At 38.0% G+C, this 15,206-nt stretch overlaps 1 protein-coding gene across 3 annotated transcripts in view; it reads right to left on the minus strand.

Moving 5' to 3' along the window:
• LOC113061834 (1-phosphatidylinositol 4,5-bisphosphate phosphodiesterase eta-1-like) overlaps window positions 1-15,206 on the minus strand; it is a 69,822-nt gene that overhangs the window by 37,161 nt on the left and 17,455 nt on the right. Inside the window, exon 1 of one of the 3 annotated variants that reach the window (XM_026231293.1) lies at window positions 14,302-14,979. The exons of the other annotated variants lie outside the window; for them this stretch is intronic. Coding sequence (XP_026087078.1) covers window positions 14,302-14,344 — 43 coding nt within the window. The 5' untranslated portion in view covers window positions 14,345-14,979. Of the gene's footprint in view, window positions 1-14,301; window positions 14,980-15,206 lie in introns of those variants that run through there. 3 annotated transcript variants of the gene reach the window in all.

The following is a 15,206-nucleotide window of genomic DNA, read 5'->3' on the forward strand; positions in this document are numbered from 1 at the left end:
TATTTACTAGTGAAAGCATAGCACTATAGTTTATTTATGTATGTATATAGCAAAATAAAGTAAACTGTGAAATATTATACCCAAAAATTCTTTATACAGTGCACTACCAGTAAAATTAATCTTAATAAATGCGACCAAAAATTAGTCCGACACTTTGACCTGACTATGTTTTGCTTAAGGGTTTTTTTCTTTAATTGCTAATGCAACCCTTTGACACCACAGACTGAAAAAAATTGCTTGGTCATTGGTCAACAAAGTATTGATAGTTATGTACATATTGTCATACTAACAGTTGTCCGAATTTTTGGCTGATTGTAATCCATTACATACCTCTCTCTCAAAGTTATCTGGCATTATCAAGATGAATTTGTTAACCCTTCCATTATCTAAAGTGTAGCAAATAAACTGTGAGATTTTGAGAAATGTTGAAGGTGTCTGAATACATTTTGTTTTGACTGTATATTTAATTTTTACAGTGACGGTTATGTAGTGATATTTTACATGGATTATTGGTTTCTGTAGCTGGACACCTACAAACTTGCAAAAACTTTGTGTAAATAGCGCAAATGAATAAATAGAATGAACATAGCAATTAAACGTTATAGCAATTTAAAGTTTTAAACAAAGGCATCTTGAGTGTGTTTGTACATATACAACTTATTGATGCTCTGTAAATGTCTTCTAATCATCAGAGATCATTTGTAGCAGTACACACTTGTAGCAGTACTTGGATGGATGTAGATCAACTGGAGCAGAGTTTAACATAAAGGACAGGACAACTGAATAGGGTTTAAAAACTAATCTCATTCTCAGAAACAATGTCAACAGGATGTAGATGCACACACACTCATCAACAGCTGAGATACTTCTCTGCTATGATTAGTAGAACATAACGGACGCAGGCTCAGACGCAGTGTGCCAATTCACGGCCTGTGATGATGAAGTGGAATTAACAGTCCTGAAATTAATTGAAAGATAAAAAGGCTGAAAATAAGAGTACAGTAGAGAGAATACATACGAAAAAAAAAACTCCTTATGCTCCAATTCACACAGGATAGGCAGCAGGTCGCTGAGCTAAGATGCTTATGGAAAATCCATGTTAGATATGGGTTTCTGGGTAAAAACAATTATTCTGACCCAGATTATAGAAGCCAGACATTGAAAGATCATGTTGTACATTTATCTAAATTATCCCTCTCTACCTATACTCATCTATTCATCCAAAATGAGAGCATAAGAGGGGCAGCATCCTCTTCCTGTCCCGACCAAACCTCCGGCCCACTTTCACTATCAGCTCTTTACAGATTGGGACACAATCCACAATCCAATTAGATTTGACATGACCATGAAAGACAATGCTTTCTATTCCCCCTCTAAAACACCCTTTGCCCTCATTTTTTTTTTTTCGTTTCTCACCATCTCCAAACACTGATGTTCACTTTGCACCCAGATTTTTTTATATTGTCCAAAACACCACATTTTATTTCTTTGCTCCGTAGATCTGTACAAACCCCTAACCATAAGTAATAAGCTTTGGGATGTAATATGTCCTACACTGTGCTATGGACATGATTGAGATGTTGATGTTGCAGAACTATCCATGTGAAGGGACAATAAAGAGGATTACGACTATATTGATACCTTACACTGCTAAGCTTTATTGCTTTTCCTAAAACGATGTTTGGCAAGAAAATCCCACAGATTTACACTAAAAGACCGACTCAATCCATATTGAGGGTCCAAACTAACACTGAAACTTGGTGGGCTGTTGTGACCATCTGCACTCAAAAATACAAATTGTGCTTCATCTAAATTAAGTCAAAAATACTATTTAACATCAGTGAAGCAACTTAAATTCAGTCTAAAAACTTGGAGGCCGTACGCTTTTTGTTTTTGAAAGAAGTCTCATATGCTCACCAAGGCTGCATTTAATTGATTAAAAAATACAGTGAAACAGCAATGTTGTGAAATATTATTCAAACTTGTAATACCTGTTTTGAATTTAATAGATTTCCGGGCTTCAGTGTAACATGATCTTTCAGAAATCATTCTAATATGCTATTTAGTATTTTTATGGAAACTGTGATTCATGTTTTTTTCAGTATTCTTTGATGAATAGAAAGTTCAAAAGAACAGCATGTCTTTTAATTATAAATCGTTTGTAACATTAACAAGTGAACTTGCTGAATAAAAGTATTAACTTTAAAAAAAAAAAAAAAAGAATTCTTTCTGACCCCAAAATTTTGCAAAGTGCAGACAAAACGTTTTATTCTACTGTCACTCAACATGGCTGTGGGGTGTCCTAACTAGAAGTGATGAAGCAAGATATCTTCCATGTTAATCTTCAAAAAAAAACAAGGGGCAGAGATAGAAAAAAAGGATAAAGTTTCTTAAGTGCACACCATCTTCAAACAAACCCTTCTTATAATGAAGTATTCAGGTCACTCTCCAAAACACATTAAGATATTGTTACAGAATAACATGCTCTCTGGTCTTATTAAAGGTGCTGTAGGGAACTTTTATAAAAAAAATATTTTTTACATATTTATTAAACCTGTCATTATGTCCTGACAGTAGAATATGAGACAGATAATCTGTGAAAAAATCAAGCTCCTCTGGCTCCTCCCAGTGGTCCTATTGCCATTTGCAGAAACTCCATCGCTCCCGGTAAAAAATAACCAATCAGAGCTGCGGCCCGTAACTTTGTTTGTGTACAAAATTTAGAAAAATGTATATAATAAGCGAGTACACCATGAATCCATTTTCCAAACCGTGTTTTTAGCTTGTCCTGAATCACTAGGGTGCACCTATAATAAGTGTTTATATTCGGACTATTTTAGATTGCTTCGTGGGATACCGCGGCAGAGTAACCCAGTACCTTTGTGTATCTTCATAGACATAAACAGAGAGAAGTAGTTCTGGCTACGACGTTCTTCCGAAAGACGCAAGCATTTCTGTTTATTAACCGCTAGAGCGTCAAAAGTTCCCTACTGCAGCTTTAAGTGCCTGGCCTAGCCTATTTATTTTTTCTTTTTTTTATCTAGATACTTTAAATCCACATTTTTGCCTTTGAGGCATCTAGTCCAGATATTTAGATCTTATTTTCCCAGCTCTTAGTCATCTGCTGTTCCAGAGTTTTAGAACTGGAAAAGTAAAAACTATCGATTTTGATTCTCATGAAAGCAGTGGCTCTACTATTCCCCTGCAACACACCGTTTGTTCTTAAACAAACCCTCTCACAGGTTCTCGCTCTCCCTCAGGGTCACTCTGTATGTCTTCAGCTGGGTTTCAACATAAGTTTGCAATACAGATATGAGCAGCAACAAACTACAACATAGGGCCATACTTCAGCACAAAACTTGCACCAGCACAAACCATCCTTTGGTGTTAAAATAGAACTGTCAGGATTTACTAAAGACGCGCAGTGAAGAATTAATGCCGAAAAGATGTTATTCACAATTATTTTTGCACCTGACTTTATTGAATATGCATTTGTTTCCCTTTCAGACACAAAATGTATGGGAGGATATTATTAAAATTAACCACACAATGCAATCAAATTACTGTTATTTGCGCCATTATTTAACTCTCCAAAAAAAGCATGTCTTAAGGTCTAATTTGAGCTGCTCTTGGTAGATCGTTATGGAAAAAATCTGACTGTGTCTGTGTTTCAATGATTTCAAATCAGCCACTATTCAAGTTCACAGTTAGGATGCTGTCTTCAGGCTGATTCACACTGCACAAACAGATGCCAGCCAATGCCGTCAATCACTAGATTTGGCAAAGGATAGCGGCATGAACATTCAATGAAAAAGTGCAGACTAAAGCTGACAGGGTTAACATTGGTCCAACATAACCCAACAAACATGTCCATTGCCAATGGACAGCGTCTGTTTGTGAATTTAGCCTTTAGAAGGCAGACAGAAAACAGCAAAGGCAGCTCACCAGCTTGAGATTGCCTTTAAAACTTGAAGATTTTTGCACTTTGTGGCAAATGTTTTTGGAACATATAAACGATGTATTCATCTTTCTTTGCGTTTTAGTTTAGACTCCAAGTCCTGGTGAGCGTTTTTGTAAAATGTTGACATATGGATTATAGAACATTTCTAGGCTGCCGTTCCCCAAGCAAGCAAAACTATAATTTTGGATAAATGGTTGGTGGCTTTCAGCAACTCACACTCACACAAATTTATTTCACAAGTTGCCGTATAGACTTGTTTTGAAGGACCTGTAGGACGGTGTGCTCTTGTAACAGACTCATGGGATTCCCTGGACCAAACAATTGTGACTGGAATTTTAAAAACATAGAAACAACACGACCAAGGGTACATCAATTTCCACAAGGACACTCAACATTTCAGTATACAAGAGGACACATGCTCTCCACTTGACTTAGTATGCCATGACATGCAACTTAATTGGGAATTACAAACAGCAAAACTGAAGGGTGTGAAGGAATGCCCAAGAAGGTCAAAGGTCATAGACAAGCACATGTTCCTGCTCTTCTCACTACATCTATGGGTCATCAATTAGATCTCTAAATTAAGAAATCCAGTTTAATGAGTGGTCAGGATTAATAAACCGTTAATGAGGGTCTCTCTCCCTCGCTCATTCCTCTCATTTATGCTTCTCTCGGTCTAAGTCTCTTGTCCTCCTCTTTGGACTCCTATCATTGTTATTACCATGAGTCTCTCCAGCTCATTTGAAACAAATTAGTCTCATGTTGAGTAAACCTTCACGGCCCATTACTGCGCTCTGCACAGCGGGGACTCGGCACAGATCTCGAGGGAAGGAAACGTGTTCATTAGGCTGCAGACAGAGGTGCAAATACTTGAGAGAAGGATTGACAAGAGCCCCTCGCTTCCAGGACGCCAACCTCCCCTGCCACTTCATGACATGTTAATAATGAGTCAAAGAGACAGTTTAGCTGTACTCTGGGGCAGAACTTTTTTGAAGTAAATTAAATACAAAATGAACCGTAACCCTAATCCTAAATAGAATACAAATACTGATTTAAAAAAACTTTTTTTATTATTTTTTATAATGCATATCACATCACAATGAAGAGAGATAATGTTAACACTTTAGATTAGGGAACACATAATTCACTATTAACTAAGAGTTTTCCCTGAACAAACTCCTAATTTGCTGCTTATTAAACCTGTTAAGTTAAAGCAGCTCCACCAATGGGTTACAAACTCCTCTTTTTTGTTGACTTTAAAAGTGGGGGAAAAAGTTTCAGTCATTTCAGAATTATTAAGAAACTTTTAAGTATCAATCAAGACAAATTACCATTACAAAAGTAAAAACCAATTTATCTCTAGCTCAATTATTCATGTCCCATTTCTTGATGCGGTCCCCTTGATTTTTTAATCAAAGCTTTTGGCTGAGAACATACTCATAGTTCTATATTTGTTCTGTGGGACAGATGGATTTAGGCAGGACTGTAGCTTAGCAGAGCATCACAAATCAGCCAGAGAGGAAAACAGAAGCTCAAAAAGAAAAGCTGAGCTAAATTAAATTTATAGTACTGTAGTGACCCAGGAAAGTTAAAGATGACAGGAGGGAGATGAGAAATAAAGTGTAAATAAGATAGAGAGAGTGTGTCTTTATAGGTATTGGAGGCATAGGAGAACTAAATGTGTTCACCAAGCCGGCAGTTCAGATCAAAGAGGCCTGGTGAGAAGTACAAGGAGATATCAAACACTAAATAATCGGGTTGTAGAGGCTCAGGCTCTGTGATGCCTAAATCACAAAGCACTGTGTGTTCAGAATCATCAGAACAGGAACACAAAACAGAAGATGAGACATGCATTATGCATTCAGACACCTGCGCACAGGTTGAACAAACTGTTCTGTCCTGCAGCGCTGGCTCTGGATGTGCATTTACAGTTCTTAAAAATAACAATGGGTCTAAATAACAGCATTCTGAAAGGGCTGTCACACCCTCATGGACGCAGTTTGAGTTTTGCTCTGTTTCCCGCTCCTTTTCAGTTGTCATGGTTATTTATTTGATTTCATCATTATGTTCATGTGTGTGTGTCTCGTTATCATCATTATTTAAGTAAAACAATTTAATCCAGCTAATCAAGGTCTTCAGGATTACTAGAAACTTCCAAGCAGGTGTGATTTGGAGCTGGTTGGAGCTAAACTCTGCAGAGCTTTGGCCCTCCAGGAAGTTTGAGACCACTGCTTTATAGGCTGCACACTTTCTCTTACACGGGGCTCAGTATTCTGTAACGGAGCCGTGATGATGGAGTTGGGGATCCATCCACAGCTTTATTGAAATAAAGCTAGTCAGACAAGCAAGGGTCGATAACTAGCTAACAGTAATATCAGATGCAGATAAAATAGTAATCCACAAACAGGCAAAAGTCAGGGCAGGCAGCGAACAATCAAAAACATATTATAAAGCCAAGGTTGAAAAAACAAGGCAAGGTAAGGAACCAGACAAATAGGCAAGGAAAACAAGGATAAAGCGCTTGAAATCATAACATCGTGGCCTAATGGTTAGAGAGTCTGACTTGTAACCCCAAGGTTGTTGGTTTGAGTCTGAAGTCTGGCAGGGATTGTCGGTGGGGGCAGTGAATAACCACAAACCTCATCCACCCTCTATACTACGACTGAGGTGAGACCCTTGATCAAGGCACCGAACAGCCATATCTCTGTCCACTGCTCCAGGTTTGTGTTCATAGTGTGTGTGTGTGTGTGTGCACTTGGATGGATTAAATGCAGAGCACAAATTCCGAGTATGGGGTAAACTTGTCCTCACTTCACTTTCACTTGATGGGGAATAGGTGACTCGTGACAATTATTATTTTTATGTTAACTAAAATTGTTAGTTTATGGGTCTTTCACTTAATTTGCATGCATTTACTTTAAAAACATAAGTAAAGCACTGAATTAAATGCCTCTTCAATAGTAATCAATCAATATCCCCACACTTTCCTAAAATATGAATACAAAGATGTTTTTACTGCGGAAGTATGATGGTCTTCTCATTAATGCTTCTTCAAAAATACACTACTTTATACTTGTTGAGCTACAATGATAGTTATATTTCACCATACAAAGTGTGTAAATGACTGACTTTTATTATAGGTCCCTTCTGTGTAAAAAAATAGATAACAAAAATTAAACCGTTATAATGTCAACATATTTAATGAATCACATGCATCAACACATTAACTTTTGCGCTCCACATCACACTGGCTGAACTGCTGAACTGTGATGAAGCGGAGCACATTGTCAGCTGGGTAAGGTGCTGGAATTTGCTAAATGACGATTTTCTAAATGATGTTACATATTGTACATTTAAAGCCTTTTCCGTTGTCTTTTCCTTTTTTTATCATAATCATAAGCGCTGTTATCTTGATCATCACCCGGATCATCATTAGAGATCAGGTTAGATTATAACCAAAGCAATAACCACATATTGCTCCATGCTCTTTCCACCAGAAGAGGATAGCAGACTCCCTCCACATGGCAGATCTGAGCCACAGCCAAGTCGGCGAGATGCTTTAGCAGCACTGTCATAGCGTTCACAGTGCCTCAGAGCACTGTGAGGAAGAGGATCTGGATGTGGAACATGTCTCACACACACCAATAAAGCATGTACACAGTCTGTGCTATAAATACCCGACAATCTGTGCGAGCTCTCTACTCTCTTTGCTCAGAGTCAAATATCTGATAATAGATTTGCTATCCATTCTTACCAGCACTTCAATTTATTCTCATCCCATGCATCAAAATACAACTCATTTTGCTTTCACTTAATTACCTCATCCTCAAACAGGACAGAAATATGCACTCATCCAAAATGCAGGAACAAATGCAGCATTTAAAGAGGAAGTCATGGAAATACTTTGGTTTTTCTAAAAAAAAAAAACTGTGCACCTTTTCATTGCACAGATCTTTTCTTGAGTTTAAAATAGTCGAAACACTGGTTAATATTTACATTTGTAGGAGAACACTGCACTTCAAGCCATCTGTTCCATAAAACAGATACTTTCACACTAAACATTCAGTCAGCTATAAAAAAAATAAAAATGCACATTCCATCATTCTCACATTCTCTCGAGCTCTGAATCCCTGAGTAGATGTCTTCCACTATTTCTGAGAGCTGATAATAGACAGAGTATAATTTTTGCTCTTTTCCAATTGACTTTCATTTCTGATGCAATGTAGTGGTAAAAAAAAACACAAGCTCACAAATGTCAGTCTAATGAACATATAAAAGCTAATGTTAGAACTCAGAGCAGGGAGTAGGAGGTTAGTGCTTTCAGCCCAACTAACAGCTGGAAAGCCATAAAACAATAAAGAGCAATATGACTTTGAGTTCTGCATCATGTATCTTTGGCTGAGCTGTACGTGCATACAAACAAATACAGACAATGATCAAAATAAGCAGATTAGTGTGTGTGTGTGTGTGTGTGTGTGTGTGTGTATACACATAGTTTTGGATAAAAGCGTCTGCCAAATGAATAAATGTAAATGTTAGATGATGGCATAGGTATCCTAATTGTAAAGACAGGGGAAATTAGCATAAAAAATTTAAATATCAAATAACGACTGGTACAAAAAAATGTATAATATCAGCGTATAACCAATACATTGTGCATTCACCCACACACATTTATACTTACAAGAAGCTTCTCACCTATATATGCCAAACGACACTTTTGTGGCACCGCCACGCTGCCTCCAACATGGTAGAACCTACGGGCCAAAAGAGACGCTACGTTGGCCATGGCCGAGCGCTCTGATGCCAGGAAGAAGGGTCCCATGCCATTGATACACAAAGGTGACCGCTCGAAAGTGAGTCATCCCTGAAGACTCTCTCTTGCTTCCTTCCCTTGAGACTGAGAGCCACAATCTCTTTCTGAATGTCCACATCTAACGCCCTCTCCACCCTCTCTTTGGTCATCCATCTTCTATGCTGCAAGCTATTCACACGGAGCCTTTGAACCTTTGTGACAGTAGAAAGCAGTACCGAGCAGGGATTTACACAAAATAGCTAATGTATTGTTGTGGGGAAGATGTGCATGATGGTGGGGCTTTGAACAGATGTGTTTTTGCCCTTGAGGGTCAAAGTGAGCAGCATAAGTAATGGAGATGGAAGAGAAAACAGATAATATTAATGGTATGACATAACACGAGTACAATGGAGTGTCATCCCACAAAATTCAAAAGGACGCGTGGCGCAAAGGGCCCATAAAAACCACTTTAACGTATAAAGAAGCCAATGTGGGTCAATAAAGACAGATCTAAAGTGAGGTCTTTAAAAAGCCTAAGAGTGGGGATTTAACTTACATTTAAACTGAATTTTGTACCTATGGAGCAGAAGAGTGGAACTGGAGGGGAAGTCACTAATTTATTGAAAACTCCTCCACTCATTATGATATCAGTTGAACCGCCACTATAAATCATTTAGTCTCACAATTTGCAAAATGAATGCATTTCTCTGACATCTTCACATCTTCGAGTTCTCGGTGTCCTCATTTCTCTCGCTCTTCTGAGCGCCACATGCTAGAGTGAAAATGAATTCATCCACATATGAAATTGTATTAGTCCGTGGCACTGGTTTTTGACCTATGTGTCCTGACCGCTGGTCAGATGCAGGAAGACGTCCATCTCAGACGCAGCAGGCAGAAGGCCCTTAATGTGGCATTTAAACTCTCTTGACTCCAAAGACTCTTTTTGAGGTACGAAAAGGGGAAAGATTAAATGGACAATATTTTTGCAGGAGAATCTGGGTGCTCTGCTGTCCATAGTATGACGACTGCATATTTCTGCTGTGAATAAACAAACTGCTGGGTTTCTTTGCATATGAATTGAAAAAAATGTGATATTCGATTAGAATAACAATTTAGCAATATGATAATGGTGAAACAGATAATCAAAATTATTTTGCTCCAAAATTTCAAATGTGATTTAAAAAAAAGCTCACGTTACTCCTCTCCTCATCAGGTTACACTGGCTACCAGTTGTCACCTTGAAGGTTTGCTTGCAGATTTAATTTAATCAGTCTCATGAAGATACTCAGACTGGCTGTTTTCCACTATCACAATGGAGATTTTCAAAAACTTTAGTTTTCAGTGCACATGGTTGAATTGTTGGCAAAATTGAGTAAAACACTTGCCAGAAAATTTATCCATTTAAGGGAAAAAGCTCTTATTAACTCCCGACATCTGGCAACCCTAAGCATGACAGCTGTGTGTAGGCTTGTTACCAATGTATACCAATTGATAATGGTCAATTGAAACTTTTTTTAGTTTTTTTGCTTTTTCTCAAGATAAATAATCAGCATGCCAAAATTCTAGATGATTAAGCATAATTAATAGAGAGAAGTGGAAATCTATATACTAAATAAATAAACTAAAACGAGCCCATATGTTCTACATTCCATCTTCTGAAGGCATATGTTAGCTTTGTGTGAGAAACAGACCAACACTGATGTTGTTGTTCAGTGATAAACTCGAGGATCAGATCAGTCTGTTTCATGAACATACTTCAGATCATTTCGGTGAAGTTAATGAACCAATTCAGTGAAAAAAAGATGACTTGAAATGACTCATGAACATGCCAAGGATAGCTACAGCACAGTTTTTCTGTGACTAAAGACATACATTTTGTTCTGTTTGTCACATTAAGCTATCGTATGGCTTCAGAAGACTTGGGATTCGGTGTCGTATTGATGCATGGTATTTTTGTAGTACTTTCTTTATGATTTTGGAGCAATTCCAGTCCTCATTCTCTTTTATTATATTGAAAATAGTGAATAGCGCATTCTTCAAAAAGTCACTTTTTATTTGTTCCATGGAAAAAGGAAACCCAAATAGGTTTAGAAGATTAAGTTAATAATGACAGAACTTTTCCTTTTTTTTTTTTTTGGCTGAACAATCCACTTAACAGAAGTGTCCTATGCAAGTCTGCACTGCCGAATATCACATACTAGACAGATTATTTCTCACCTTCTATTAATTTGAAAGCCTTCTGTTAGGGCATTCAGGAAAGCTGGAGGCACGTCTTGTAGAAATCGAGGGAAATATGTGAACTAATTAAAGACCGACGATAGCGCCCTGGTGGACACTATTGAAAACTGGTTCCTTGCAGAGCTCTCCTGAGAGAACGGCAGATTCACAACATCCACGCACCAGCTGGTGGAGGAATTAACCACTTATCACATCTTCTCTGTCTTAATTAGAAACAATGATGATATTTTTGCCTTCACTCAAACTGAACCACCACGATTTCAGCAGGAACCCCCACTGAGCCCCCACAATCCATCAGACAAAAATAACTGTGGGGAATCTTAATATATTTATGACTGCTGCTCTGACGGGGTTCCCTCCGTGCGTTCCTAGTATTGACATCAAAGAAGCACTGTTCTGCAGGCTGGTGTTTGGGGAGATGCTCAGTCAGGTATTGGGCCAATTGGGAAAGCCCCTCCCCTTTGCCATTTCCCTTTCCCCAGCACAAGGATGGTGCAGAGCTGATATGGATATCTCACAGAACAGAAACGAGTACCCCTGTGAACTGTCTATCTTCTCCACTTCAGAAAGAATGGCCATGGAGATCTGCATTGAATGGAAATTTGCCTCCAGTTTGCCTCCAGTGGTGCTAATTGTGCAACTGAAGCCTATTCTTTTATACAGAGTGGGTGATCTTAACTACATTCGTCATTAAAATATGAAGTTGTGTCCATTCTCTTGAGCTTGCTTCACTGAAGGGATCACTTAAGACAGGGGCTACTAACTGTACATCCCCCAAAACAACCTCTTAGTTAACATTATTACACCAAGTTAATGGATAATTAGGATTCTCTTTTATAATTTACAAAATCCAATAAACAGACACTGAGTCAAAACACAGACAGAAAGGCTTAACAACAGTGCAGAATGATGAAAAGGACATGACACAAAAGGAAAGGAAAGGAAAGGAAAGGAAAGGACAGGACAGGACAGGACAGGACAGGACAGGACAGGACAGGAAAGGAAAGGAAAGGAAAGGAAAGGAAAGGAAAAACGAAAAGGAAAGGAAATGAAATGAAAGGAAAGGAAAAGAAAGGAAAGGAAAGGAAAGGAAAAAACGAAAAGGAAAGGAAAGGAAAGGAAAGAAAAAACAGGAAAGGAAAGGACAGGAAAGGAAAGGAAAAACGAAAAGGAAAGGAAAGGAAAGGAAAGGAAAGGAAAGGACAGGACAGGAAAGGAAAAACAAAAAGGAAAGGAAAGGAAAGGAAAAACAAAAAGGAAAGGAAAGGAAAGGAAAGGACAGGACAGGAAAGGAAAAACGAAAAGGAAAGGAAAGGAAAGTAAAAACGAAAAGGAAAGGAAATTAAATGAAAGGAAAGGAAAGGAAAGGAAAAACGAAAAGGAAAGGAAAGGAAAGGAAAGTAAAAACGAAAAGGAAAGGAAAGGAAAGGAAAGGAAAGGAAAGGAAAGGAAAGGAAAGGAAAGAAAAAACAGGAAAGGAAAGGACAGGAAAGGAAAGGAAAGGAAAGGAAAGGAAAGGAAAGGAAAGGAAAGGAAAGGAAAGGAAAGGAAAGGAAAGGAAAGGAAATGAAAGGACAGGACAGGACAGGAAAGGAAAAACGAAAAGGAAAGGAAAGGAAAGGAAAGGAAAGGAAAAATGAAAAGGAAAGGAAAGGAACACGGACGGATGTATGTTGATAAGGTCTGAAAATAAAGGCAATACTGCAGTGGATCATCATTATCTGAGAGGGAAAGCACCTATTTTCTCTTTGCAGGGGAGTAGGAAACAGTCACTGCAGTGAAAAACAAACAGAAACCTAAAAACGAGAGTAACCTGTTGACATGATATATACAGGAGAACAGCAAGGTCTTTCCACTGTGGAGCAGGGACGAAACAGCTTTTATTATTGCTGTGCTGGCATTTTACACTTTAATAGTGCCACAAACAATTTTCTTTGTATCATATTACAATTACAGATCCTAAAACAAAATGTAATTTATTTGTGCATTATTAATTTACTGATATTCACACAAGTGACTAATAATAAATGACACTGTTATAAAGAATAGTGCACAAAATCTCTAATGACAATTAATATCCTTTCTCAAAGTCTCTATAACATAGGGCTAAAAGAACTGAAGAAAGTCAAAGGAATGACCCTAGGAGACCCTGGTTATCATGGCTTAGACACTCATAAACACCTTTATAGTTCATCACATTAAGCATTATGTTTCCCTGTAGTCAGTGGCAGAGGTGATATATTCGCCTAGAGCACCACTAAAGCACTGCGCCCCTCTCTCAGACACATGCTTGATCTCATTTCGTACTGAAATCACGAAATAAAATGCAACCACGTGTGACCCTGTTTCTGATATAAAAACAAGAGCAAGAAGCAAGATGTATTTGTAAATCTGTATATATATTCAATTTTTTTTGTTAATTAATTTTACAGTGTTTTTGTTTTGTTTAAAGCACGCCATCAGTGCCATCATAAAAGGTTTTCAGCATGTATACATTTACATTTATGCATTAAGAAGAGCTTTTATCCAAAGTGACTAACACTGCCTTAAAAGTATCCAATTTATCACTTAATGCATTCCCTGGGAATCGAACCCATAACCTTGGCACTGCTAGCACCATCCTATTATTTGGTAATACCAGAATCACAGCCATATTTTTAGGTTTCTCGCCTTCGAAATCCCAATATAACTGCAGATCACAGACACAGATGGCAAAAAAAAAAAAAAAAAAAAAAAAAAAAACTAACCCTATCCTAATAAAACAAGGCTTTTAAGGCTGGAGTAAAAATCATATTCTATTGTATTGCTCCAAAATACCTATGGAAACGCACGTCATAATGATCCGTAATGGTTTTAATATAATTAGTAACACGAATCAGATCCGCTATTATAAAATCAGAAAATTAGGTTTCGCAGCTTGAGAACTAAATAGATAGCAAAAATTAAATTAGCCACAGCCTGTAGATTCGTGTTTTGGAGCGGCATCTCTTACCCCCTTCCACAGAGTACAACAGCATTCCGATGTAGAACCCTGGACAGCTCCTCTCACTTAAAGTCATGCGTACAAACCCAAGCACAGCTCAGAAAGACTAACTGCCAACATCACTTACATTAAAATGCTTCATATGAGACTTAATCTAGACTCTAACTGGATACCCTGAGTTAAGTACCTAATCATAAGAAAAAACACCCATCAGAAAATAGACAATTATAAAAACCAGTGAACAATTGCATCGTAACGTGTCTACACGCTAGAAAATAAATCAGTTTTGTGACTGATGTTATAGCAGCGTAACGCATGACTCACCCTTCTCAAAACTGACATTTTTTAAAACTTCCAGTTCCGCCATTATAGTTGATGACAGGTAAACACCGCATTAAGACCGAATCCCTTTCGGCACCATGATCAGAAAACAAAATATGCGCTCCGGAATGCAGGTGTCATTGCACTCTTCCATTAAACATATCTGTAACAGGACACCCTTCATCAGGAATTAGTATGCGGTTACATTTACTGGCTATAAATTTTAAATGAATCATTAAAAAAAAAAAAAAAATCCAATTGATTCTTGTAATCAATGCGCGCGGAAAAGCGCTCTCCAGTCTCCGCTCAGTGAGGCGCGCGCGCTCCTCTTCTCTCACTCGCGCTTGATTCGCCTCATTCTCAGTAACTCTGATCTTCTCACTAAGCAGATCCGCGCTTCTTTTCTGCACATATTCGTGCGCAGGAGGGAGGAGGGAAGACGAGGGGATGTGGGTGTTATGAAAGCGATTAACGGGTCAGTGGAACGTAGTTTGATTAGTTGTTCTTCTAAAAAGCACATTTCTTGTGGAGTCGTAGTTCATCTGAGGCGCGCGTCATTTTATCTGGTAGTCAAAGGAATAGTTAACCCCCAAATATCCTGTAATTCCTGTAAATAAATAAAGTCCTGAATATATGAAAGACTTTTCGTTTTGGGATGAACTCTGGCCAGTATTTGTTGTTCCAGCAAAATGTATAATTCAGAGAAACACTGTGGTCTAACAGTAACTATTGTTTTTGTAAGAGAGAGAATTCAGGTAAACTAGACACGGGTCACTTTTTGACACTGATTAATAAATTACGTTCCAATTGATTTGAAATCAATCTGTTTCACGGGTATTTGAGAATAAACCGATTAAAACACCATCTGATTTAGTTTAAACTCATGTTCCTGGGATAATAAATGAACT

This window comes from Carassius auratus, chromosome 43 (genome assembly GCF_003368295.1).
Source record: "Carassius auratus strain Wakin chromosome 43, ASM336829v1, whole genome shotgun sequence".
NCBI classification, from domain to species: domain Eukaryota; kingdom Metazoa; phylum Chordata; class Actinopteri; order Cypriniformes; family Cyprinidae; genus Carassius; species Carassius auratus.